This window comes from Plectrocnemia conspersa, unplaced genomic scaffold, assembly GCF_051122295.1.
Source record: "Plectrocnemia conspersa isolate PC_06_02 unplaced genomic scaffold, ASM5112229v1 ptg000007l, whole genome shotgun sequence".
NCBI lineage: Eukaryota > Metazoa > Arthropoda > Insecta > Trichoptera > Polycentropodidae > Plectrocnemia > Plectrocnemia conspersa.
In genome coordinates this window covers 9,160,921-9,186,498 of record NW_028277171.1, presented here as the reverse complement: position 1 = coordinate 9,186,498, position 25,578 = coordinate 9,160,921, and the positions used below count along the sequence as shown (strand labels likewise).

The window sequence follows — 25,578 nt, the reverse complement described above, 5'->3', positions numbered from 1 at the left end:
GTTAATATTAATGTTTTATTTATATAAACAAGTAGAAAAAGTTAATAGCTCATGTGAAAAATTATTTAAAATTTATTTTTGCTAAAAATTATGACATAATAATTACAATCTTGCAGGGGTTTTTAATTTTTAATTAGTTCAAAAGCTTTTTTTGCTTAGGAAATCTATTAAAGTTTTATTATTGAAATGATAAATAAAATAAAATTTATATGCACTCATATCTCATAAGATTCTAGTGGCTTACAACTCACAATTCCAACACATAATCTTACATAAAAATATTTTTTTAATATAAATTGTATAGCATTATAATTTTATCAGAATATAAAATATATATTTAATAACACGTACCTATGATATAATATTAAATCATTGACTAGTCAAATTATAATAAAAAAATATAACACAATTTATAGAAACAAAGTTTCATGAATAGTAATATACTTTATTATCATTATTAATTTAAGTGCTACTAAACTTTTTCTTGATAAATCAAAATTGTCATATTTTTTTATAAAAAGAGGGTTTATAAAAATTTTATAACTTTTACATATAGAAAGCAATCATGTTTATACTTTTACAACGTAATATAAATTTCACAGTTTTTTTCATTAAATATTCTTAAAAACATACGTTGTTTAAAAACTTTATTATAAAAACATTAAAATTAATATAATTTTAATAATGAAAACATACGTTTTAGTAAGGCACATTACGAAAAACAAATGTAAAATATGTTTTACTTAAAAATCAAGTATGTATTCACATATATATGTGTCATATGCACTAATGTTATTTATAATTTATAAAATTCATAGTAAAGATTAGGAAAAGCTATGAAATCCTTTTTAATTACGTATACAAGTTAGATATTGATATAGATCCTTGATCTCTAGATTGGCATATTATCTGAAATTAAAGGATTTTTAGATGTATAATATGTAAAATTATCATCCACGAAATTAACTTAATTATTACTTGAATACTATCAAAATGGAGCTGTTATATATAAATATCTTTAACAACCTTATATTATCCGTGCGCTAAAATTTCAAGAATATTTTCTTAAAAATAAAATTCATTAAATTAATATAAGCCTTTTTTGAATTATAGTTAATTAGGGTATAATATCCTCGGGTTTTTGACATGGCTATCGCATTTCAGCTGCAATTTTTTTTACAACGTATCACGTAAACAACATTTTTCAACCCTAGTTCTAATTAAAAATGATAGGCGGTCGTTCTTAAAGGGTGCTTTCATTTTAAATACAAGCCAAATATAAAACTTTCATGTTAATTGAAACAAACTTTGGTAGCACACTAATTAAAGTTTGTAAAAAATTATACTTGATTTAATATTTAAATTATCATTAAGTGTAACTCTAAAACTGTCAAATTTATAAGTAGTAAAAAAAATTGTGTAGTTTTTGATTTAAATAATTAAATCTAATAAAAAACCATTATCCTCAGATATAACATAACCTAAATTTGATACTTTTAAGTACATTTTAATATCAAAATTATTTTAATATGTGTGAATCTAAATGGTATTTGAGAAATATAAAGTTTTTATCTGTTTTAATTTCAACGATATTCAATCATTTATTATAATATAATACATTAGGTATTAGTCCAGTCAAATAAGGGTTTAACCTCGGAATGAAAGATAACAAGCTGAAATTTTGCACAGACCTTTGTTTTGGCGTTCTAAATATATGGTAAAAAGTCTCAAAAGATATAGTGTCTGCTAATCAAGATATTAAAGGTCAAAGGTCATAAAAATCGTTTTTTTGCAAATATCTCGCCTCTTTTGCGTCGCATGTCATTAAATGTTTAACAAAACTTATAGAAAATAAAATTTTCTACAAGTTTGTTTTAATTTATTTCTTCGTATGGTTAATGGTTTTCGAGATATAGCGCGGGGAGTGGGAAGCGCGCATCCGTTTATAGGATAACGCTTTGTAAACTATGGAGCCAGAGTTACCCGTACATTCTTCTACAGTTTCGTAGAAAACATCGCAAATTGTTATCTGCTGAATGAACCCATCTAAAGCATTATAACTTTCAATCTCCATATCTTCAAAAATCATCATCGATAATGCAAAAAGTAATACGTATGGCCTCTGATACTTCTTGCAAAAGCGGGACCATCCAACATTTTGTCGACAGAATTCGATGCATAAATTGTACTGAGAGCTTCCTTGATTCCGCTTCCATTCATTATATACCCTATGCATCCAATAAAAGACATAAGCATATGAAAGCCTCCTAGTTTCACAACTACTCTGGACGAGTCTGAGCTAGCATCTGAAGCTGCTACGATTTCACGTGCTTTTATGTACAACGGCTGATCAAAAGTTATTAAGCATGTTCTTTGTTCATGTTTCTTGGCAGTGTTTATAGCACACTGTAATGTAGTGTAAATTGTGTCTATATTACTCACAGGATGATAAATAAAAGTAAGAAACAGAATCCGAGAAGTTACAAAGTTCTCATTGTTTTTTGTAAGTTGTTCAATAAATCCATTCCACCCTGGCAACGGTGAGATATTTTTCCACTTTCCGTACTTCCACAACAAATCAACTACATTAAATATTTGTTCGGTTAGTTCTTCTACATCGTTAAAATTTTGAACTTGAATCTCTTGCTCAATCCGGGTACGACATGATTTTCATACACTAGAAGGGGTATATGTGATAGTGCTGCTAACTCATTTGCACTTGGTTTTGTTGTAAATTTCTTTATGCGGTCATCAGATATAACTTCAGATTTTGGAGTTATTATTTTTATCATTCCCATTATATGAACAGTATTATAACCATCAAGAGTATAAATATTTTTCTGCATTATCTGCTGCATATTGTACTAAGGCACTTGACTATGATGGTTGATTACGAGGCTGTGGGTGATAAACAGCTGAAATTTAACATTTTACAGTATCACTATATGAAGCGAAAATACCTAAACTTGACAAAACATCCAAAAGTCTTTTTGGATGTTTGGCCTATCTGTATTTTTTCTGTGAAGAAATACAGATAGGCCTATTAATAACTGCGAAGAAAAGGACCGTTTTCGTATGGAAGTCATTATAGCATGACTTATAGCTGTGTATTTCGTTTTAAAATGCCGTGTCTTTCCTTTTCTGTTCTTTATAATAACTTCTTGCAGAAAATGTAATAAAGTTTTCGGAATTTCTTCATTAATATTTTACTCGGGGGCGGATAAGACTTGGTCTCAACAACAGAAGATCGAATATCTTCTCTAATAATCGCCGCAGCAGCTTCCACTACGCGCAAGTGTTCTTCTTCCGAAGTGCCTTTTTTATTTTCATACCAAGCTATGGATAAAACTTAAGCTTGAGCATCGCGAAAAGAAAAAATAGGGAATGATCCAATGTTCGTTATAACTATAATATCAGTTAAATATTTTTCTCTTAATTTGGAAATGATCTTCTTATCATCTGGTACATACTCCGTAAGGACATCTCTCAACTCTTTCAATTTTTTCGCACAAATTTCTTGTCGAGCAATATTTCATTCTCAATTCCTAATAAAACAATGAAGAAAGTAATAAAATTATGGTTCAAACGACTTGCCGAGACCACTTTTTTCATGATTGTTTACTTTTTCAAAGCTTATACCAAGTTAAGCAGGTAGAAATACTCGCTGGATTCTATAAACGGATGTACGCCTCCCATTCTTCACGCTATATCTCAAAAACTATTAATGATACAAAACAAATATTTTAACCAAACTTGTAGAAAATTTTATGCTTTACAAGTTTTGTAAAGCATCTAAAGACGTGCGATGCATAAAACGTGAGATATTTGCAAAAAAACAAATTTTGTGACCTTTGACCTTTGATATCTTGATTAGCAGACACGATATTTTATGAGACTTTTCACCTTGTCCTTAGAACATCAAAACGAAGATCTGTGCAAAATTTCAGCTTGGTATCTTTCATTCCGAGGTTTAGCCTTAATTTCGCCTTATTTGACTGGACTATATAGGTATTTTTAATTAAATAAACAAATTAATTTATGGAAGCTTGTATTTCATTATTATCTATTTCACTGCAGTTTTTGAGTTTTTTGTTGGATTTTAAGTTAAAAGCTATCGAATTATTAATTAATTATAAAATTTGTACTGATATATCTTATGTTGCTTTACATTAACATTGAAAACAATTTACTGCATTCAGTTTATTATGTTAATAACAAATTATTTGCCATCATAATCTCATTTTTATTGCTTGATTTAAATGTAAAAATTAACTTAAAATATTATAGCAATTTTTTTTATTGAAACTGGATGTGTGTGTCACACAACCCATATTAGTGAAATTGACATTCTTTATTAGCCACAGTGCTTCGGACTACAAAAATAATTTTAGATCTTAAATAAACGGTATGCAATAATTGAATAAATAAGTTTATTCTTCTAGAAAGCTGAAGCGATAATCGATTTGCAAATATTAGTAATATGTACACATCATTACATGTGGGCTAAAGACATTTTTCTTATTATATTATATAAGGCTTTGCAATAGTTAATTATATTTGTATATATAGTATAGTTGTGTTTGAATATATAACAAAATATTAAATAAAATATAATTATTAACTTAAGATTACTTATTTAGTATTGGTATTAGAACAAACATTATATTAGGTTCCTTTTTTTCTTGGAAACATACAGTAGGGTTGTTTCCTTGTATCACATTTAAAAAAATATATTTTGGCCTGTTGTGTACAGCGGAATTCTGAGAAGACCTTTGGTATGCTGTGGGCGAGAAAAGGTTGCAAAACATTGATTTATTTTAGCCTTCTAGAATTCTGGAGCTCAACATTTAAGCGTTTATAATTTTTTTTATTATAGTAATTTCACACAATTTTTTATGTGATATTTTTTAAATAAACATGGATTCCATGATGTTACTACAAATAGTATATTATTTTTATAATCGATTTATTTCTCATGAAGTTCCTAGACACGTCACAAGAGATATACTCTAACAAATATCATATATAAACTTTTCTTATTACAACTTTTTCGTTCTCTAAAAAAAGAATGATATGAAGTTGTTTCAAAAGTTTTTTAAAACAATAATTTAAGCATTTTTATAGTGTCCATTAACAGTAGTCGCATTGGTTAGGCACTTTAGCAACAGAATACTTTTGGTTTTGATATTTTAAGACTAAATTAACAAAGCAGAAGATTAAAAATCTTAGTTATGCTTTGTGAGTTTTAACTTGGTCATAATAACTCAGACAATAGCAGTTAAAAACGCCTGTGATGCAATATACATAAATATTAAATTTAGAAAGTATTTTATGTGATTTAAAAATTTTGTTTCGGAAATTTTGCCATTTAAGATTTACGCGAGGGCCAGTAGTTTTTAGGAATTTTTAGTGAGGATATTTGGCTGATTAGATTATATAAAGATTAAAGGTCTACAAAGACCCAATTCTCTTAATGATTGTAAAACGTAAAAAATGAATCGAAAGAAAAAAAAGTCATGGTTGCAAGATATATATATATATATTTTAAATATTTTAATTTATTAAGCATATCTAATATTATTAAATATCAGATATGTTTAATAAATTTGATAAAATTATGTTGCAAAAATTACAAAATAGGGCAATAAGAATAGTTTTAAATAAAAATAGATTTACTAGTTGTAGAAGCATGATTGATAGATTGGAATGGTTAAATGCCTAAGAAAAATTGAAGATCAATGTTTAAGTATATATAAGCTTCAAAATAACATGTTACCAGAGTATTTTAATTAGTATTTATTAGGAAATATGGATGTTGAAAGACTTATTACTAGAAATAGAGACAATTTAAGGATAGTTAGGTTTAAGAAAATTAGTACGACAAGGGGAATAATGTATGGATGTGTGTATTTGTATAATAATATTCTTAGGACTATCCATAAAAATTAAGATGTAGTGGATTTCTTAAATGGAATAAAGAAAGTCCAGATAGAAACATATTTTTATTTTCTGTTTTTATTTATATAATGTAATATATGTATGTTTAGTTGAAATTAGTTTAGTGTGAAAATTTGCTATATTATCCAAATAAATTATTAAAATAAATAACCATGATTTAACGGTGATACATTTATTATTGAATTTAATTTTAAATTGATTTAATATGTAGTATAAAATTGTATTATTAAGTCTATATGTTCGTAAAAATCACAGATCTCACCTTTCAAACTTGATCACAGATTCATTAAAATCTTATTTTTTACTCTTTAAATCCTATTTTGTATTTTAAACTTTGAGATTATGATGGTTGATAATGTTTATTTTAAAAGCCATTAGTTTGCTTAGCTTTGAAGATAAGTAGGGTTATTGTTTTCGCTCTTAATTAAAAAATCTTTTATATTGATAACAGCCTTTTTGAATACATCAAAAACAGCTCCTTTGATCGGCAACCACGTTTTATAATTTATAAGCAAATAATAAAGCTTTGTGAATAACTTTCTTTATATGGGAGTGAAAAGGTTGTATTATTCAGCTCTTAACTACTACTTGCTCTTAACTACTTCATATTATGCAGCGATATGTACACTTTCAACGAATTGCAAAACACTTAGTTTTGTTCCTAATTATAGTAGGTGCCCTGTTTTTTAAAATGCATGTTTGTTTTTAATTTAATATTTTTTTAATAAATATTGTAAAGATTTGTGTTTTTTGTTTTTTAGGAATTATTTGTACTAATTTTCATTTGATAGCAACTTAGATCCAATTACTGTAGTGAAAAACATGTGCCATTTGCGTAATAAATTTTATGTTGCTGAATTTTCCTATGTGATTAATCGATTAAACACTTTTGGACTATACCTGTACCATCTCATTTCAATTTCTCGTCTACGGATCTTGATTAAATTACTGCAAGTCTAATGAACCGGTGGTGGTTAATGATGCGAATTGAAATTATACGTTTCCCTAATGACGTGTTGCTAATTCTCCGCCAAAATATATATCTCGATGGCGGTCCGCGGTGGTGGGTTTGCTTGCACAGCAATTTGGATACATTAATTGAATGCATTGAAGCGGTGAAGTTTGCCCAGGCTCATCGTCATTACGAATTCCATTAGCCTGGCCAAGTGTAGTAGTTATAAAACGCAGACTATTTGCACACTCCTGTTTCGTTGTTTGTTAACCGGCCGTGAGATTAAGTATCTAATAAAAAATTAAACAGGTTACTCTCAACACACTGAAATAATACTACACACGAGCTGGAAAATACGACAACTCACACAAGCCGTTAGGTAACGAAGCGAGAGGTTAACTGCCGCGTTGTGGTTTGCATTGTTTGCCTTTAATTATACTCGTATTATTTTATTTTTTATAGCGAGGTTCATTTCTTTATTATTTAAACCCATAAATAATACTGGTTTGTATTTATGAAAGCTTGCGATACTAAAACGTTTGGATTGCGCACAATAAACGAATACCTGGATTTTATCTTAAATCCCAGGGGCAGATCCAACCTAAGACCGACCCTGAAAATTACAATGTAAAGTTATACTTTTATCATATTAACTAAGTTAAAATGTTAAATTACACGTATTGTAACTTTTTATACTATATTAATTTTATTTTCGCTATTTTTATATAAAAAATAATCAGACTACGTATAATTTACATTTACACATGTAATACCAGCAGTGGTATAAATCGGTAAATCATACCTGAAAGACGGGTGCGAATCCTATATATGTATATTCTAGTAGCTTATTTTTAAATTTTATTTTGTATCTGAAAAGAATGAATGATTGATTATTATATATTTATAGAATATAGTGATAAATTATTAAAATTAAATTCTGCATATTGACATGTTGACTGTAAAGTTTAACAATAAAATATACTTTATTTTAGTTTAATGTATCACGATTGTTGATTGTTATAACGCATTGGACTAATGCTTGATATGTTGCAACTGAAGTTTTATAATAACTAATATTCCAGAATACTTGCAAAGACAAGTGACTAGAAACAGTATTCATAATAATATTTATTACTACCAATATTAAAGCTATTCAATATAAAATTATTCAACTAGACAGCATAAGAACACATACATATGATATTAAAAAAACACCAATAAATTATTGTATATATATATATATATATATATACTGATTTAAAGCTACCTTAATTATATAAAAATATAACAATACACATGAAATAGTATTTTAATAATTTAAAACAGCACTATTGAGTTAATATTATGATTATTGAATATTATAGGTGAAAATAATATTTAATTATATAATATTATTAATATAATACTTAAAATAATGTTGTAATTAATACTATTTTTATATTTTATTGTGAATAGTGTGGTACCCCTCAGCTAATTCAAACGACTCTTGCAAATTTATGAAAAGGAAATAACAACGCTTTTTGACAAAATGCTTACTCACTTAATACAATTGCGTTACTTTTAACAGGTACCCTATTTGCACATCTGACCGTTAAACCGCTCGTTAAGCACCATAAAAACTACCGTTTTCTGCGTAAAGAATGCAATAGAAAATGCGTCTATAGCATAAAAACCACTCTTGTAATCACCCCTTGTTTTACAGATCTTCGAAATGTGTTAACCTTGCAGTTTCACTTATCAAGGCGTGAATATATTTCGTTGGTCACATACTTGGTTAAACAATTTCTGCATTTGTGATTTGCCTGAGAAGTGTCTTGAATCAAGAGTATAAAATATCTGGCACTTTGTCACATCGGCAAACGATCAAGTGATTTGAAACGAGAGGGTCACAAACGATTAAGCGATTCGAGACGAGAGGGTCAGAGACGATCACACGCATCGGGTGAGACGATCAACCGATTCGAGACAGCAGACAACCAGACTAAGACCAAAAATAAACAACAAACATGAGAGACCTCAGCAGATCATCCAGAGGACATCACTTCTCCATCAGCGTTCAGCCAACAAAATATTTATAACTCGACACTATTTTTTGTGGCAAATTGTATTTACTATCAATAAACTAAAACCAGCTTTTTACGTGTCTATTTTAATTGCAAAGTCACATTAATTGGATCTCAATACCCAAAAATATTATATTGCAATAATATATGTATATAAAAAAGTATAAAATTAAGAGTCGTTTAACTTAATAAAATCATTAAAGCTTGATTAAATTTATATTTAAAAATGCACTATTATAATTGTTTTTAATAAACTTTACACAAAACAATTTAGCACAAACTAATATTTTTTAAATAAAATACGTTGTAAAAATAAATAAATTAATTTATAGTAGAGTTTTTGTAAGTAAATATAATGAATATTTAAAATTAAAACATTTAAATCTACTTCAGAAAAATCACTATATAAATTGCTGCAATATGGTAATTTTTAATACTGTAAAATCTGATGCTGTTCATAGTTTAGTGCTGTAATGTATATGAATATTTGCTAACGATATTTTTTTTTTTTTATTAAAAACGCGATAAAAAAAAAACAGGTAAATTTTGATATTACTATGTACTATAGTTAAGTTTTTCTATAATTAATATTTTACAAGAGTTATTTTTGCTTTCTTTACTTACAACGATTTAATAAGCCCATGTATGTATATATGTATACATACATACTATATTATATATAATTATGGAGTAATTTAAAATGTAATTAGTACTTTCTTCCATTATGTACATCTATATTTTATTGCTACAGTCGTTTTCATATTTTACGGTCATATCGATTTTGTCATTTATTAAAATACACCCGTATTAAAATAAATAAATACATATGTAAATATTAAAAATTGAATTGTTTTAATTAACAGCTTTTAGCGATATAAATATAAGTAATAAATGATAATGAAAAATCCTAATTTTAGAAATATATTATAATTTATAAAGATAATGATAATAATATTTTTTTGGCGATTACTAAGATTTTTAATATAATTTAAAATTTTGAGAATATGAGCTAAAAAAACTAAATAGTTCTTGTCTATCATAAACATGTTTTAAATTTTTGATTTTGATTTTGTAAAAATCAAAATTAAAATTTTTAGAAATTAGTTTGTTATGATTATGTAGTTTATATTTATTTATGGCTTGTGGGCAGCAATTTATTATTTTTATTAAATAAAACTACTATTCCAAGAAAATAACTAATAACATATATAAAATCAGCGCATAATTTTACATACAAATCAGATGATTAAAACTATGTCGCGAACTATTATTAGATTTAATCTAAGCGATATAGTTCTTAAAAATGAATAACTTCACCCCAAACAAATTTGGTTAATATATTATTAAAAAACCTTTTTAAAGAATGTATTAAATAGAATTAAAATATCATTATTTATAATTTTTTGAGAACTAAAAAACATTTTTTTATCAACTTTAAAAATCGATTATTATGATCCGAATCCGAAAAACAGGGTATTAAACATAAATATATAATGAATGGCTTTTACATAAACGATGAGCTTTATAAAAATAATTATATCATTTTATCTAGAAATATCATAATATGTTTTTTAATTATTATCTAATAATGTTAAAAATATAAAAATTAGTGTTCTATTATCGACACAATTGCCCCTTATACAAAATAATATGTAAAAATATAAATCCATAAACTGGAATTATAAGTATTATAGGAATGTTTGTTTTAGAAATTAGCTACATGATTTATTGAAAAAGGGCCAAACCCTACAAACGCATTTCTCCCTGCAATAAAAATGTGTCATACTTATCCGAATAAAATAATAAATGTGTCGCGATTTACCAATCTGCTTTTGACTATTTGCTTTATATTTAAGATGAATTAATTTCACGTACAATAAAATAGGTTTATATAGCTCGTAAATCAAATTGTAGATGTCAAATAAAAAAATAACCGTTAAAATGGTTTTACAGTTTAAGCCCGAAAAATAGTTGGATAGCGTGTTAAAAAATAAATAAACAACAAATGGATTTAGCGCTAAACGTAAGATTGAGATCTTTGGATAGCTTATCGAGTTGAGCTTTCTAACCTTTTTACCCGTTTTCTAGTAATTCTTTAATATTAAATTTAATAGCATATTGTATTTTTTTATTTAGAGATTAAAAAATAAAAATTTAGATATTCGTGTTTAAATATTTATAAAATATAAGAAAAATGTTTATTTATTGATAACCATGTGTAACGTCACTATAAAATTCACATCAAACAAATTTAATTTGTGTACAAGTTTGTGATACAAATTTTCATTAGCTTAATATTATTTATTTATGTTAATGATAGAATGGTAATGTCTTAGTTTTATAGTATTATAGTTTTATACTTATTTTTGTTTATAACTATTTAAGGTAATACTTCTTTATATATAATTAAATAAATCATGATATTTTTAAAACACATACTGACAAATACACTTATTAATATTTTTTTGATGTTCTTTCAATAATAAAGCAATTAAACTTTAATCGTATATTTTTATGTATATAATGTGTGTTAAGCAGAGTGGAAATATATATCATATAATAATTACAGTTTTTTTAAAAAAAGTTTATATTTCTGCGTTGAATGTAAAATAAAAAAAAACAATATTTTTTCCACAAATATATTATACAGTTACTATTATTTAGTGTATTTTATTATTTCTTTAGCATAAACATTGATCTTATTATTGATGATCTAATACAATAATTATTTAATAAAAAAATCTAATTATCGGATTTAAAGTATTTAGTTACAGCTATTTTATCAAACCAGTAAGTAATGTATTTCGATATAAAAATATAATTCTTGTACTCAAAATTACTTATAAAGCTTATTTTTTTAAGTACTAACATTTTCAGAAGATGCATTTTAAATTATTTTTTTAATAAAAATAATTTAAAACGCATTGGAATTATTCATAATGTTAGATAATGATTCTTAGTATCTATATACTACCTTTTTTAAGTACATGTTTAATAAATCATGATATATAATAGTTTATCATATTATTGAATTTATATACATTAAAATAAAATACCAGTTAATATCTTATCAACTTTAAGTACTGAATTATAACTTTACGTGCAACATTAAATGTTATATATGTATACTAGATAACATAGTTAATTGTTATTGAGTTTTTTTATACGTTAATTTTATTTATATTGATTGCTTAAATATGCTGAAAAAGGGTGTTTTTACCCACAAATAAAAACATAACAATTCACGAATAAAATAATATTAAAAAATATATAAAAGTTTTAATGTTTTTATTTATCAAATGTACGTATATGAATTAAATAATTATTACTATTTTTCATATTTTTAGTATTATCTATTATTAATATAAATTAATTATAAAAGCAAATATTTTATTTCAGTATTTTGTGAGCGACATAAAAAAGGGAACGAACAATCGCTGGATTACATTAATACCGCTTTTTGATGCGCCTTTTGTTACTTTGTACCGTTAATCTGAAAAAAAGGTCAAAAGCCCTCTTTTAAGCGTTTTCGAAATAATATATATTAAAAAATCAACGAAACACGCAAACAATTATCATTATTACGTTATGGTCGGAGAAAAAGAGAAAAAAATAATAAAAAATGGAAATAAGCATCCCTAGGGATAAACCGAAATGTTTTTTTTTGGTAATAGGTTTTTGATCGATTAAAATAAATTCGTGCGAATGCTTTAGACTTTTTTATTATCTTTTTTCTGTATGTACATATGTAATTTGATTTAAGCGATGAAGTGGTGTTGTTCATTCGAGTGTAAAGTGTTATTCGGCCTGTTGGATCTTTTTTTTCAGATTGCGATAATTCGACAATGGATGGTGTGACATCGTTTATCATCCGGTTAGCGAAAGTAGCGCAGGCTTTGACACAATGATAGTAAATTGATAGTTGGCTAACAATAGATAGTTATTGTCGACTCACCTGATTCCGCCCCTTTTAGTGTCGAAGTTGAGATGTCTACCAGCATGGGTCCATACCACTTGACCGCTTGGTTGCGGTACTCTACTGATGACACATCGAAGCTCTATAATGGATCCCTCCTTGTAGAACTTGTCGGAAACTGCCACACCGCGCTCGTCAACAATTTCGACCTTTGGCACTGTGAACAAAAAGATAATTGTAACACAATTTCAAAATAAAATACATTGTTAGATAAAAAGTCGTTAAATAAATTGCAAGGTCTAACACACAATATTTTATAAGAAAAATATTTTTATATTTATCCTTTATATTCATACATACATAATTTTCTGTGGAAAGACCCGTTACGTCATAAGTTTTAGAGTAAGACGTAACGGTCCTTCATCAAGCTATTTTAATAACGATTAAAGTTAAAATTACTTTAAACCGTGTGTTTAATTAAAGTGGCGTCTATAAATTTATCATCATCATTAAAATGGTATAAAATGTGATTATAATGCGCCCTAAAATAAATATTACACAATATATTAAAACTATAAAAAAACATATACATAAATTAATAAATTTATATTCGAATAGTAAGCATCCCAACTTTTGATATTTTTTTTAAAACATTTATTTATTTATTAATTAAAATGAAATTTAGACCATTTTGACTTAACAATTTATCCCAATGCATCACGATGGTCAAAAAACAATACATAGTATTATTACAATACACAAAAAATATAATACAAGTAAGAGAAAAATATTGCAGAAAAGAATAATACGAAGTAAAAAATAAAAAAAATCTTGAAATATAAAAAAATAAGAATCTAGCGGGAATCCAAAGTAGATGCGATTGTGATTCTCCGCGTCGTTCTGAAACCCAAAACTGGAATTCCTCGAAAATAGTTAAATTGTCGAGAGCGTTTTATAGTAGTTTTGAGAAATGCTTAGCTAAATATAACTTTCTGTGAGAACTCAGTGGATCATATCCTAACGCTCTTAAAAGAAAGACGTTGAGATACAAGAACGGATAACAATAAAATAACCTCTTACAAAAGTACAATTTTTAAACTTTTTAAATTAAAATTTAGGCATCTTGATAATAGATCCTGATTCAACAATGCTGCGAATAACTGATGAATCATTAAAATAAAATGTATTGAAAGATTTCGTCGTTTACATGTAGAACGAACCTCTACTTGCTATCAAAAGTGATTTCGAGTTCATTAGTGAAACTTTTTCTAGCCTAAACTTTCCCACCGGGACTAAAGAAATATTATGATGGCGAACTTAATCGAGAAAATGACACAGTATGGCACTTTTCGACACTAAAAGCTGACGGTTGACGAAAGCTCATCTCCATAGAGAATTAAAATTACTTTGTAGGGAGAAGTCCGCAACAGATCGACTGTGTTTAAATAACTTGAAATCATCTGCGCACAATTGTTTTTTAAATTTGTAACTAATGAATTTATGTAATTTATAAATAACATAGATAGCCATAGGTTAAAAACTGTCTACGATCACTCAAATAACTCGAGAATAACTAGATTTAAATCATCCGATAAACCGAGGTTTAACCTTTTTTTAATAATAACCCTTGTCGAAGGTTTTCATAAGATCCGTTTATACAACGTCTACTTAAATTCTTGCATCGAGAGATTTGTCACCGTTCAAGTGAAAGGCAGAAGTTTAGAAATACTGGAAAGGTGGGGGACGAATGATTTTTTATATAAAAAAATTCTAGGTATTTCGATAATTGGTGCGAGTAATTTTAAATCGTTAATTATCTTTAAAAAAATTAAAAACAATTATTTAGATCCGATAGTAGAAACATTTTCAGCTTTATTCAGAGCAGGTAGTAAGAAACGGGACAGGGATTTCTGATTGACACTTAAAAAACGACAGTTTTATGACCGACTCTAGGTACACATATTACAAAATATTTCGTTTCGATTTATTTTTTATTTGCTGTATATTATTAAGTATTAAGCAATGATTTATTCGCTGGCTACATAAAACAAGTTAATGTTTTTATAATAATTCTATATAAATCATAAGATAATATATCGATATTTTCTGCAAAAAAACGATATTTTTTATATTGCTGAAGAAGCTAATAAAGAAGCTCAATGAATAGAAGGAAAAATTAAATTAAAACAAATAGCATTATTATTTAGCTCTACCTGCAATCAATCTAATAATTATACGCCTAATTTTCAAGGCTCGTTTGATGCGAGGGCATAAATATTTTTATAGGCGTGTCTCGAAGCTTATAAAAAAATGAAAGTTCAAAGGATTTAAAAATTCTTGGGTTTTCCGAAATGCCAATTGCACCAAATAGTTCGTTTATACAAACTTGCATCTTTCGAAATGGCAATTGATTGAACTGTAATAAAATATTTTTGCTTTTATAAAAAAAAAATATGAATATAAGGAACAATATAGACAGTGATTCCTACTATGCGGTAATACAAGCAATTTTGTGAGGTCACCCGTAATTATAAAGCAAAAAAAAACGTTTTTCGAATACGCAGGCCAATTCATCACAGAGTTAATTGGACGAGTCTTAAAAATACTAGGGCATAGACCGCTATAGGTCGAATAGGGTTCATTACAACTAAACCAACAAACTGATATAAATGAAACTGTAAGGTTATAAGCAACAGTTAATTAAAGATATATTAATTTAGCTGCGACTAGAAAAAACGCGCGAGTGAATATAATCAAATTTTATTTTCATAGCTTATTCTTAAGATTTTTGACTGCGAAGGTAAATATATCTCGATATTTTATTTAAATAAAATAGTCATAAATGAGTAAAATACTCAATTTTATAAAAATGATAGCATGGCTTTTCATATTCATATTATAAATAACATTTGTACATTTATATAAAACGTTTTAACGATTTGATGTATACTTCTTTGAAATATAAGGATATCTTCGTCATTAAAAATTAAATTTATTATACATACATACATTAAGCTCTAGAAAAAAGTTTTTAAATGGTTTATATTCGTATAAGCTTTTATGCTATACGTAATGTTTTCATAAAAGCTGATTTTTTAAATTTAAGTTATTAATAAATAATAATTTACTTACTTATACTCAATTAATAATAATAATTGTGATTCTATACAAATATGTATTACTAAATTGATTGTGAAGAATTGTAAAATTACAAGTTATGATATGTTTTGAGTTTATGTAATTCTTTGCATTTCCATTTAAACACCATTGAAACTAAAAACTGAAATTAAAAAAATACACAAAATATATCAGTACAACCAAATATATTTTTCTACTTTGCATTTTACAATTTCAGACCAAGTTTGATGTTAAATGATTTCATTAGCAGAAAATACAGTAAAAATGTTTACGATTGCTATAAGAAACAGCTTATCTATTGCAGTAAAATACTCGAGAATGTAATATAGTTTATTTTTAGATAAGGATAATGGAATAAAACTTATTTTACCTATCAAAGAAACCTTTTTATTATATCAGTAAACTTTGGAAGGTCGAAAAACTATTTGCTTAAAAACTTTCAAATCTTCCAATTTGATTGAATACATGCGTATTTGTTACAATAACTAATAACTTGAACTATTATTTTTTTAAAATATTTTGACTTCAAAGGATTAACAATTGTATTATTTCTTTATTAAATTCCTTATATTTCTTTTAGATGTAACGGTCATTTTGAAGATAAACTTTAATCCACAGGTTATCTCTTATCAAGGCGGCGAATATTAATCTTTTCTAAATCAAAGAAATCCATTTTTTTCTGTAACGATTAAAACGCTTTATTTCTAGTTGAACCGGCCTTTTTTATGATTAATGTCCTAACTTACTCTCTCTTTTTTTCTTAAATATTAATTCGTATATTTTGTAAGGTGTAAGTGGATCCTTATGCAGAGATGATGATAACGACCGAACCAAAGGTGGTAAAAATTAAAACTAAGTATTTAAATCTCGCTTAGACTAAACATAAACAATATCAGCGATGCTAAAAGATATTTCTTATTAATAATGTACATAGTACTATAAATATTACAGCTTCTAAGTTATGACTTATCTCAACGTAACTATTTCTAAAGATTGCATAAACATTAATTTTATATTTTTAAAATGTACTATGACATACCTAATTATATAATTAGTTAGCTTTAATTTTAACCTAGCTATATTGTATTATTTAATACTGACTTATTGTTTAAATAATAGTCTTTTCACTATGTGATTATTAAAATACATCTACCCATCAAATAACATATTTTAATATGCATATATTTTTTTCGTACTTATATTTATTTCTTAATAGTTCCAATTCTCAAAATATCGTCATAAAATATTTGGCGTCACTAATATTGCTTATGTTTTTAATCTCAGAGAGATAAACATACTTCAACTTCTATTTTTATCATATTTGATTCGGTCACTTAGATCATCTCTGCGAATTATGAAGTAAACAAAAAACAATTTAAGAAAATGAGCCTTTATTTACAATTGGGGGGATTAATACATACTACATAAAAAGGCCGGTTTGACTTGTGATTCAGTGTTTTAACCAGTAAAGAAAAAAATGGGTTTCTTTGACTCAGAAAGGATTAATATTCGCCGCCATTAGAAGAACATGAAGTCGAGTTTATCTTCAAAACGACCCTTTCCGACCGTATGTTGTTTTATGGTATTGCATATTTTAATATAAACATAATAATCGCGTGATTTGCTATTTTATAAACTTTTTTTATAAAATAAAAATCACTGAATTAACGCCTTAAATTAATATACTATTAATTTAAGTAAATTTTCTTAGACCCATCAGAACTAATATGTTTTATTATTTTGTATATGTCGATGACTGAGGCCAGAAAGACCTAAGTTTGAATCTCATGTAGACTCCAGAGTTCTTCATATTATATTATGCCTAGTAGATCATAATTAGAAATTATTTTAAATTTATAATTTTTATCGGTAGTCCTAAACTGGTTTACCTAGATTATTCTAATCTCACGGATAAATAAAATCAAGCTAGATCTTACATAATAACATTTAATTATTGTAAGCTTATAAATATTAATATATATATACAAGAAAATATGTCACTGATTGATAATCTTCAGTCAAAAGTCTAATTAACTTTTTAGTAGTTATTAATTGTGTTAACACTGTTATAACGCTTTGTCGAAATGAAAGACTTACAACAAATAAATAAATAAATATAGATAATAAATATATTCTACGTACTGACTTTTTAATTAAATAACTGAACCATCTTAATTATTAATACAATTTACCTATTATAACTAAGCTATATCTTAAAACTAAAAAAAAATAAAAATTAGTTTATTTGTAATTTTAATATTAATGCGAGCAAAAATGAGCTTTGTAGCTAACGTCGGGTAATTATGAATTCTAATCGTGTAACTGACACGCAGGCAAATGAGCATTCGTCATGAAAATGAGCTGTCCCTCAGGTACCTGCTGAATATTTATTTAAATTAAATTAAGACCATCGTAACGTAACAGGTAACTTGCGTCACAATATTCAAAACAAAAACATTACAATATAAATAATATGAAAGGAAAAAAACATAAATTGTTCACTATATATATAAACAATTTTCATTACATTTGCAGTGTTTGGAGTGCTCTGCTTCAGAGCCATCATATATTTGTAGAATAAATACTATTTTTAATACTGGTTGGATTCCAGGTATAATATCGCATGTATTATATTACAAAGGAACACTGCTTGTTTTTAACCCCCATAAGTACTTTACAATCAGGTTAAAACATAAAACACAATCATTGCGTTTGTATCTTTTAATTTAATCAAACACTTGATAATAAATTTATGCGAAATAATGAAAATCGTATCTGTTAAGTTCAACCTTTCTAAATATCACTAACTAAGTAATATAAGAAACTGTTAAATTTTTTTTAAATATGTATTTATCATATCTTTTTTATTAAATATAATATAAATGCATTTATTGGCAAACTAATGTTTACTTTTTAAAACAATACAATTAACTATATGGTTTTCTGTACCATATAGTCAATTATTGTTTCAGCTTTTTTCATTGTTTTAAATTGTTATTGTTCAAGTAATTTGTGTGGCAATTATCGATGATAGTATTAAGGACATAAAGTTGTCTTATTAAAATATAAAAATAATCTGTTAACGATCTATAAAATGGAGATGGCAAACTTACTAAACGACCAGCTAAAGCTTTATTGTTTTTTAATAGTTAGGGTAAATATTTTACAAAATTAATACTGTTTTTATTTCTATTCTCAAACAAATAACTCGCTTCAAAGCTCCATAATCCAATTAGCGCACAACCCAATCCAGTTAATCTGGTACCGTAGAAACTTTATAACTACATAAAGGACTAAAACTAATAAAAAACTTGCATTAAAAAGTCAATGATCGCGTTTAACTCCGACTTTGGCGTAAACGCTTTTATAATTCAATTTAAAGGGACATTCTCTGGAGTGCAATCTCGCCGTTATAAAACCGCACTCGGAGCATTATAACGGTTCACCAGAACTAGTTTGCTTTAATTAAATCAAATAATTCTGAACAACAAAACAAATCCTAACATACCCACACCCGGTCTTTGTTTATTATTCATCATATTTCGAGAATCAACGTTTATAATTTAGGAGCTAAATTTCCAGTTCAGACGGACTTTGCATAATTTAAGCGACTTAAGAAAGCCACTTGCAGCTGGTGAAGTATCTATATAACGCGAAACTCTGATTAATCTATAATACTAAGTTTAAATTAAAGTTCTTAATACAAATATTATATACCATAATGAGAAGAAACTTTTGCTAGTCAAATTAAATCCATTGACCTAGTTTTAACCTTAATCACGTAACACCATGTAAGTTAAATATTTAAAATATAAAATAAAAATGTAAAATAATACGAACTAGACCAACTTGAAGTAGCTCACAATAAATATACAGCCATATGTGAGTTGGCTATTTGGCTATTAGATATTAAAGTGTTCAGGAGCCTAATCTAAATTTTAAAAAAATATAAAAAAAACTTTTTTTTTTTAAAAACAAGTTTACTATTATTACATATTTACTAATACACCTTCATATTTTATTTGCTTGGGTAATTTAGCTTTTTCGTAAAATATCTAGACTTTTTGCTGATCTGGCGCAAGTTTCAGGACGTGATGGATTTGTTACAAAGACTCTTCCTTGTCCTGATTGTAATAATTAAAAAAATATTATTTTTAAAACTCTCAAGTAATAATATTAAATTGTATACTCAATCAGGCGCGCCCAGAATGCACCATTAATAAGCCACCGAAGGGGTAAAATATTTTTTTGACAATTGGCCACTAAAGGTTACGAACTGTCTATGATCCTAAAATTTAAAAGACTGAATGAAAACATATGTGTAATTTGTATAGCATACATATCTTTTAGAATTGCTAAAGCAATTGCTTATTTTTCTGTATTTTAAACTAAAACTAGACTAGCTTATTTACATTTAAAATTGATTAATTTTGTCAACTTCCAGTATTTATTTTTAATAATATTTATTAGTATGTACATATTTTATTTTTATTGCGGAAAACCTCACTCCAATTTTTGGTTACTTGATTCGCTATATAAAGAAATATATACTTTACGAGCATGTACCTATGTTATACCTGTGGTTTAAAGCACTCGTGCCATGAATGAATGAAAACCTCAAGGGTAGCATAAAATACTTATAACGCAATTATTTCAAACGTATAACGTCTAGCAAATGGCGTGTACCTGCGACACGTGAAAAAGCGCTACCCGTTGAGGGTTTATTCGCGTTATAATTTTTCACCGCAGAAAAATGATATATATCGGCAATAAATTTCTTCTACGATTTAGAAACATTTTCGTGACAGCCCCGACGGGTGAAAAATGTCACAATTCACCTGCGAAATAGTAAGTTCGCGGCCAGTTTTTTTATTTCTCTTCGGAGACTATTTTGCCGCACACGGAAGCTATATGTTTTTTTACCGGTATTTATTTTATGTACCGAAAATTTGAATTCCCTGAATTATAGTCGGGCTCTGTGTCTGACGTGTTTATTCAAAAAGATTTACCATTCGCGTAAATATCGCTCTTTTTTTCTACCCCGTTAGTAGAACAAAAGCAACCCCTGTGGTTGTTTTACGGTTTTAATATAAAACGACTTTTTATTAGACTCGCGGGTGTTTAGTGTCACGTGTGATAAATTACAATATTGAGATATGCTTGGATGCTTTGAATTTTAATACGCTTGTATGTAGATCTAAAAATATCTGGTCTAATGGGACTTAATTTTTAAAGTTATCAAACTGTGAGAGTTTAACCCAACTACAATTTTTTTTTATAAATTAGAATAAGATATTATAATAATTATAAATATTGCACGGACTACCTAATAGCACAACCGACCCGAAACTTTATTTACTCAAAAAATTTCGTCAAAAACTACTCTTTGTTAGGAAAGGACGCGCGCTAGAAAATATATTTTACCCTTAGTATTTACTATTGTTTTTCTCTTTTGTTATTGATCTTCTAAGTGGAAATCTAATTTTCTAGTAAAATATGAACACATTTTAGGGGGGGGGGATGTACAAAAAGCGATGGTTTTGGAATCACGATTGCTGTTTCTTCTAATATCCGTTAAAGACAAAATATTAGCAGCCCATTTACTATCACTGGTGACGATTCTGCTTTAGTGCTTAGTCAATAACGATATAAAAATTATTAATCCACGATCTATATCAGTATTTGACAATTGACGTGGAATCCAAAATGTCTTGCCTAGATTTCTTAGATCAAGTGGCTCTAGGTGTGTTAATTATCTCTTGTACGAAAGATCCACTAATTTAACTTAAGCATTATGGCTTTGGGTTGATAATACTGAGATATTAGATCTGGCTTAACAGTTTGTTTTTTAAATGCGGTTACCTTTGAATATTTTGGGTATTTTGTAATTTTGTAGATAAGAATTTCAAGAAACATATCTCTAAAAAAAAATACAATCTTTACCAGAATCAAACCGATAAGATGGGGTTTTTCAGTGACTTTTTTATAACAGCGTGCGGTTAGCCTAACGGAAACGTTACATTTGTTCAAACTTGGATGGTTAGGTGTCTTGCAAATATCGCCGCGTGAATCGACCGTTAAGTGTTAAAAATTATTAAAATACATTTATATATTATTGATACGTGATTCACAATTTAATGTTGACTGATTTTACTATTTCTAATAAATAATATGTGAGATAATTCCATAGAAAAAAAATTGTATATATAATATATGTAAACATACATCTTGAAACGAATTTTTTTTCACCCAAAATTTGAGCCTCTGGAATTTAGGATTACTACTTTTTTAAACTATTACATCTTTATATAAATCCCAAAATAAATACGTTACAGTAAATACGCAGTTTACATGGGTTTTTTTCGTATAAAGTTAAAATGACGAAACGCACAAATTTGTGCACACGGTACGCACTGTGTTAAAGTATTCAAGGACTACATCCACGCATCATATTTTCCTTTTTATTCAAGTACTTCTAAACGTGTTATAAGTTATTTAAAACGTACCTCAAAATCTGACAATATTTTATGTATGACAGACGTCTGTGCAAATTTCCAACAGTGTATATAATGAGTATGATTATGCGGAAAACTGTAACGTTTGCAGAGCCGTGGACGTACATAGTGCACGTGGCATATAGCATTACCTTATCATGAATATGGATATGTGAAATCTGAATCGCAGTTGACAACCCTGATTACAGGGAATGACGACTCGGGGGTGGAATAATGTAACGCTTCGCGGATCGATCCGTGCATTTATTATGCGGAAATTATCGTAAATTTTGTAGAAAATTGGATATTACGAGTCTCTGCAAAATTATACACACATGTGCAAAAAGTTTCTGAACTTTAAAAATAGTTAGTGTAGCGATGTATGGTTAGGCAATATAATTTATCGCATTATTCTATTGTAAATAGTTTTAGCGCTGCGTGAGTGCGATTTTCGATATAGTTTAGTTTATAGTAAAAGAATTGCGGAAAACTTTATAAAGCGCTTTCAAGACTCCTGATAAGATGACAACAGTTTACGAATACTAATAAAAACGATGAAAGAGAAACAATCGTTAAAACAAAAAGTATCTTTTGGCAATAGTAGCTAAATTTAGATTTTATCTGTGCGTGAAGGAAATGTTATTTTTAGTTTTATAAATGGATATAAACATTGTACAATGATTTTAACTTTATTATTTTTTATAATAAAATTTTATAGAAATATTATCGAGTGTTCTTATGACAGCGACGGCATGGTCTTACAATTTGCAAGAAGTAAGAATTAGACAAAAAATAGAGCTAAAAACAATAAAGTTGTTTTGTCGTAGTCTAAACCAGTGTTTCAAGAATCGTTATCCGCTTAATACTGAGGATCCTCAGAACTTTTCTTGTAATCCACAAAAAATTACCGTCCATTTTAAAATGCCAATGCTAAAAATTTGCTCGAGCAATGTCAGACAATTCAGATGGTACTATATAAATATGTTTTATTCCTGCGTTAGTGGTAAAATACGCAAAATGTTTCTCCTATTTTTAGTGATCTGCAGGTATAAAAAAGTTGAAACACTGGTCTAAGCAATCGGTAATGATAATATAAACAGCAAGCTTACTGCTATATTTGAGCTAAATATACGGCCGACAAAGAACATATAAACTCCATGTCATGAAAAACTCATAAAAATCTAACCGATCGTTCACACTATCGCATTAATAGAATTAAAAATTTTTACAAAGGTATTTTTTTGGCACACTCACAATATTTGAAACTAGATTTTAATATGTTGTTTAATTGTCGATTGGTAATGGTTTAGTTATAAGGCAATGTGTATCCTCTGTATATCCGAGAATATCACGGAGAATATAAAATTGTGCAGACTGTCACAACATCTATAACTGTTCTGTTATACAAATTAAAATGAAAGCAAAAGTAGCATAAGGAATTAAAAAAATCGTCTTTGATTTTTGTCTGACGATTTTAGAATTCGATCATATAATTTACTTTATGCACCAACTTTCTACCGATTTCGAATCAAGATCATCAAAGACAACAAAAATAGACTTGTACAAATTGTATTCTATACGACGAAACACAAAGATTAAATATGTAGTACACATATGGCAATACTAATAACACGAAAAACACTAATAATGACCTAACCAGGAATAATAAAAAGGTGCAGACAAAAAATATGCGTCGTAGAAGTAAGATCGAGACTTTGCCCCGACGATGACCCCAACCTCGGAGGTTGAAACGTCGAGAGAGATATGGAAAAAAACGTATGTTGGGTCACTCCATTTTTTCACAACAACAAAAAACACTCGTTTGGTCAAAGCCCGAGGATGTCTGCAAAATTGTGAGCGTCTTTTGACCCGTGCTACGTTTTTAAAATCTATTGTTCGAAAACTTTTTGAACAGTCAACGTATTCAAAATAGTATTATTTTTTATATCAATGAAATTTTATTTGAAATAATTGCCGTTATGGAGAAACGACAAAGCTAATCAGCAATATACAAAGGAGTACAAAAAAAAGATAACCATTAAACCGCAATCTGTAGGGCTCTATAAAAAGAAGAATAAAAAGAGATGATGTTATTTGCCCCAATGTCTAGTATAATTTATTTGCAGTAACAGTAAAAAGCTCATTTTAATCAAAATGAATTACATTTAATATGTGATTATTTATTGCCAATTATTATAATTAAATTAAAGGTAGTAACTTGTATTACATCTTACAGAACAAAATATTTGGGTTATTGCGAATACAAATATATTTTATATTAATAAGAATAAGTCATTGTCAGTTAAAAAAAGATATGGATTAATGTAGTATATCAATATAAACAATATTCTTTGATTGTTAGACTAGTCTTATATTATTTTTATTTTATGTTATTTTTTTCTTGTTATTTTAGTTAAATATTTCTTGGTTTTAATGCTGCGTCCATTTGTCATAATTCTGAAATGTTGATTGTAAATTTAGTCATATCATCTAAGAGTTTATTCATAATATCTCATTACATAATTCTTTCTCTTTATATTATTAGAATCATGTATTTCGCTAAGAGTTATTAATAAATGTTACCAGCAAATAATTTGTAATTAATTATCGTGCTAATGTTGCTTATTTCAGATAAGACTTTCTAAATTTTATTGCGAGAGCGTTAAACCGGAGAGATATCTAATCTTGCCGAATCTCGGTTAATTGCATTTGGTTGTTCTGTGAACATTCAGACAAATGTGCATACAGTTGCGTTTAATTTCAACGCCGTACATAAGACAAAATTGAGTAAAATATACATTTATTTATTTATTTAAATTAAATTAAGTCCACCGTCACCTGATGGGTTACCGCAATACGTCACGATGTTCAAAAAACAAGACAAAAATAACACATAACAAGAACGAGACAATAAAAAAGAATGTTAAAATATTTCAATTAAGTGATTCAAGCTGGACCAGCTCCTCGTAGCTGACATTGAACAAATATATTCGCAATGCTAGTGTATTTGGAGGCTGAATGGCAATAACCATAGGCAAATCGGCTAGTGCGGACTTC

At 27.5% G+C, this 25,578-nt stretch overlaps 1 protein-coding gene across 1 annotated transcript in view; it reads right to left on the bottom strand.

Moving 5' to 3' along the window:
- Window positions 1–25,578, bottom strand: part of LOC148233862 (opioid-binding protein/cell adhesion molecule-like) — a 143,266-nt gene that overhangs the window by 18,469 nt on the left and 99,219 nt on the right. The window contains exon 5 of the mRNA XM_088188806.1: window positions 12,929–13,106. Coding sequence (XP_088044932.1) covers window positions 12,929–13,106 — 178 coding nt within the window. The remainder of the gene's footprint in view (window positions 1–12,928; window positions 13,107–25,578) is intronic.